Below are 3,923 nucleotides of genomic sequence, written 5' to 3' on the forward strand. Positions count from 1 at the left end.
AGTCTCTTCGTTCCTTCCAGAAGTCTGGTGACAGGTTGTCGAGCAGATCATCTTCGTCGACGGTTTTAAGCAGGATTTTCAGTTGATTTACCCAGTTAGGAGACTTGTAAGGAGCGTCAATGAGGCTATGAAGTTTTAAGAAGCATCTCTTTGGAATTCTGTTGTCAGGCATATCCAGGATTTTGATAACCCAGTTTAATGCGGCTTTCAGTATTTGTACAGATATATGATCGAGATTGAGTTCCACCCTAATGGCGTATTTGGGAGTGCACTGAGGGAGCGAGAGTGCTTGCTTGAAGAACATTAAGTTTATAGAGTCCAATTTTTCCATAAGGTCGTCGCTAAGACCCCAAAGGTCTGCCAGGTAGAGCATAGAGGCTTGAGTGATACTATTGTGCAACTTGAGCATCCCGAGCCAGGAACTGGCCTTTAGTTTGGCCATAATTGAGAGCACGGTTCCTGCTGCAATCTTTCCTTTTCTTGTAGCCGCTTCCGCTGTAGCTTTACCCCTGCCGTTTGCCGCAAAGTGAACTCCGAGGTATTCATAGATCGTGACTACCTCTATTGCCTCACCATTGTACCTGGGAATTCCCAGGGCTTTTTTCCTTCCACTGGCGCTGATTATCATGATCTTGGTCTTATTGACATTCACAGTCAGTCCGTTTTTGCTACAGTACTCTTCTAGCAACCTCAGGTTTTTCAGTAGCTTGGTCCAGGAGGTTGACATCAGAGCCAGGTCGTCAGCATACATCAGAAAGAGCACGTCGGAGGCACCTGTGAAGATTCCTTCCGCGCCTCTGGATTAAAAGAACAGTACAATATCAGAAATGTAAAGGCTGAAGAGAATAGGGCTCAGTATTTCTCCTCGGAGAACCCCCTCGGTAATAACAATTGGAGGAGAGAGACTATTTTTGTTACCTCTCACTTGTACTTTGATCTTGGAGTAGAAGTTAATGAGTAAATTCAAAATTTTAGAGCTTAACTTCAGGTTGTGGAGCTTGTCCCATAATTTGGCGTGAGGGATTGAGTCAAAAGCTCGCTTGAAATCAATGAACAAGATGTAGGATACTGAGTTCTTGAATCTGGATTGGAGCTGGTGAAGTGCGATGAGCGAAAAAACGTTGTCAGCGCAGCTGCGCCCTGGCTCAAATCCCGCCTGTTCTACCGGTATGAGTTTGTGTCGGGTAGCCCAAGCTCTGATACGATCCAGAAGAATTTGGGTAAAGACTTTGGTCAGGCAGTTAACTAGTGCAATCCCACGGTAGTTGCCAGGTTCCAGTGGGTCTCCTTTTTTATGGAGCATGAAAATTATGACTCTTGACCAGTCAGCAGGGGTTTCACCTGAGTTGTAAATTTTATTAAATAAGGCGACGATATAGAGCAGCCAGTTGTGTGGAAGGACTTTCAGGAATTCGTTTGGTATGCCATCGGAGTCAGCGGATTTTCCGTTCTTAATTTTATGCAGACTTTTTTGGACTTCTTCAAGTGTAATTTCCGCGTCAAGATCCTCATCGAATATGCCGGAGTATTGTGCTTGAGGTGTTTGTTTGTCTCCATAAATGCTGTTAAGAAACTCTGCCCACTTGGAGAGCGGTATGTGTTGAGGTTGTGAAGGCGGTCTATTTACTGTTTTGACAACACCCCAGAAATCGGAGTGAGATTTGATGTTCTTGAATTTTTCTAGGAGTAGCATGTCGTATGTTAATTTCCTACTTTTTAAAAGTTGGAAGTGACTATTTTTTAGTGCGTAGTATTCAAGCCATAAAAACTTGTTTTGTTGGTTCAACTTACAGAGGGACAGGAGCTTCTTAAGTGATTTCTTTGACGACAGGCATTCTGAGTCGAACCAAGGCTTATTTGGGGTGAGTTGACTTCTTTTATGTGGGAGTGGTTTGAGTAGGCCGCAACTGGATGCTGCAAGCTCAATACCTTCGCATAGGTTATCATATAGACGGTCAGAAGTTGAGGTGGCAAAGTCGCCGGTGACGTTAGGAGAGTGAAGCATTGCCATCTTAAAACTTGAAGACTGCGACGGTGACCATACGAGTCTGGATCTAGCGGCAGAGATTAAGTCCTGGTCCTCTATCGAAGGATTGGAGAAGGGTAAATTTAATTCTAGCGTGACTGGCCAGTGGTCAGATTTCGTGATGACACTCTCAACCCACATGTCTCTGATTAGGTGAAGCCCTATGATGTTTACCCACACCAGGTCAACTGTGCTGTTTCCGTTGGCGTTGCCAAACGTGAACTGTCCCGGAGTATCGCTCATGGAGCGACCATTTATGAGAATAAAGCCATTTGAGTCCATAAAATCTTGCAGCGATTTGCCCCGGTGATTGATTGCTTTATCATTTGAGATTCTGTCATTTGCCAAGTTATTTACTCCGAGGCAGTCCATATTGAAGTATCCTAGAGATCCTATGCGTGCGTTAAAGTCACCTGCTATTATGAAAATGTTTGAGTCAAGAGAGGACAGTAAGATGTTGATTACTTGTTGTAGAGTTGATAGTGTGAGTTCTATGTCTTCGCTCGGCTTCAAATAAACAGAGGCAATGAGTATTGTGCTCCTTGGCGTTGTAATCTGGCTGATGATCCATGAGTCTGACTTGAAAACTGTGCGGTGATTGAGTTGAGACTTGATCAGGTTTAGTAATCCCCCGCTTGGCCTACCCTGGCCTTTAGGAGGAGTGGCTGGGGACCAGCAGGCTTGCCAGTCATTGGAGAATTTTATATTGGGGGTAGTACTCGTTAGCCAAGTCTTAGCCAAGTGATTCCGAAAAAAGATGAGTTCGTATGGTTGATGATCTCAAGCAAGTTGCTAACGCCGTGTACATTCCAAAACGTTATATTTAGTTTTTTGAGATTTTTTGAGGTTGAGCGTGCTCTGTAGAGTCCATTGGGTCGTCGTTTCTGATGAGTGACGGATTCAGAAGTTGTGGGAGGTCTGGGACGATATCTTGATATGATGGGTCATATTTATAGATGGCGCCATCAACTGTGATGCTCAGGAAACCAAATTTGACTTTCTTGCCCTCTTTCAACAACTTGTGAGGAACATGGCAGTGGACCATGACAGAACAGTATTTTGTTTTTGTTGTTTTGTTTTGTTACGATTATTATTTTTGTTTCATATTCTCTATTACGATTATTACTATTACTATTACTACCGTTATTATTATGATAATTAATTACATTTATTACTATTGTTAGTATTATATATTCTTTCATTATGATTAAATGATTCTTTAAAAAATTATTAGTTAGTTACTTGCGTAAGACGAATATTATTATAAACATGTATTATTTTTATTTTGATTTATTGTTTCCGTGATTAAAATTGTTATCAGCGACGGTTCAGTTTAAATGAATGTTGAAATGAGAGTGAACGTCGAGAGTTCACCACCGCTGCGATAGAGAGCCGACAAGGTCGACGTTGGTTCGCTTGCGGCAACTACCGTCGAACTGATAAAAGCGAATTAGTGAGCCGATAATTTTTGTTCTAAAGAAGAACAAAAATCGAGTTTCTGCAAAGTATTATCTACTTAAATGTTATAAATTAATACTCATTAAATTTTCATTCTAAGTCCGAAGGAAATTTAGAATAGAAAATAATTTATGATAAATTAAATTTTCTGTTTGAATGTCATGGGCCTAAGTCCCGGCGAGAATTTGTACGAAAATATAATTTGTTGTGGAAAATTATGAATTGTCTGAATGAAAATAAATATTTCACAGCGAAAATTAATCGGGACTTAGAATGAATCGGTGAGTTTTCGAAGTTCCACGGCACACGATAGGTGGCGATGTTGGGCAAATAATTTTCGCTGATAGATCAATAAGGTTGAGGTGATAAAGCCGAAAAATTATCCACCGTTGGGCAACTTTTCTCTGGGTTTAATTCCTCGACGGGAGTTTTCTAGACT

At 41.5% G+C, this 3,923-nt stretch overlaps 1 protein-coding gene across 1 annotated transcript; it reads right to left on the reverse strand.

The window, feature by feature from the left end:
• Positions 1-802: 802 nt before the first annotated feature.
• LOC130667344 (uncharacterized) lies at positions 803-2,398 on the reverse strand. Its single transcript, XM_057468857.1, has one exon. The coding sequence runs from the start codon at positions 2,396-2,398 to the stop codon at positions 803-805; it is 1,596 nt and encodes a 531-aa protein (XP_057324840.1).
• Between the last annotated feature and the right edge of the window lie 1,525 nt (positions 2,399-3,923).

This window comes from Microplitis mediator, chromosome 5, assembly GCF_029852145.1.
Source record: "Microplitis mediator isolate UGA2020A chromosome 5, iyMicMedi2.1, whole genome shotgun sequence".
Taxonomy (NCBI): Eukaryota; Metazoa; Arthropoda; class Insecta; order Hymenoptera; family Braconidae; genus Microplitis; species Microplitis mediator.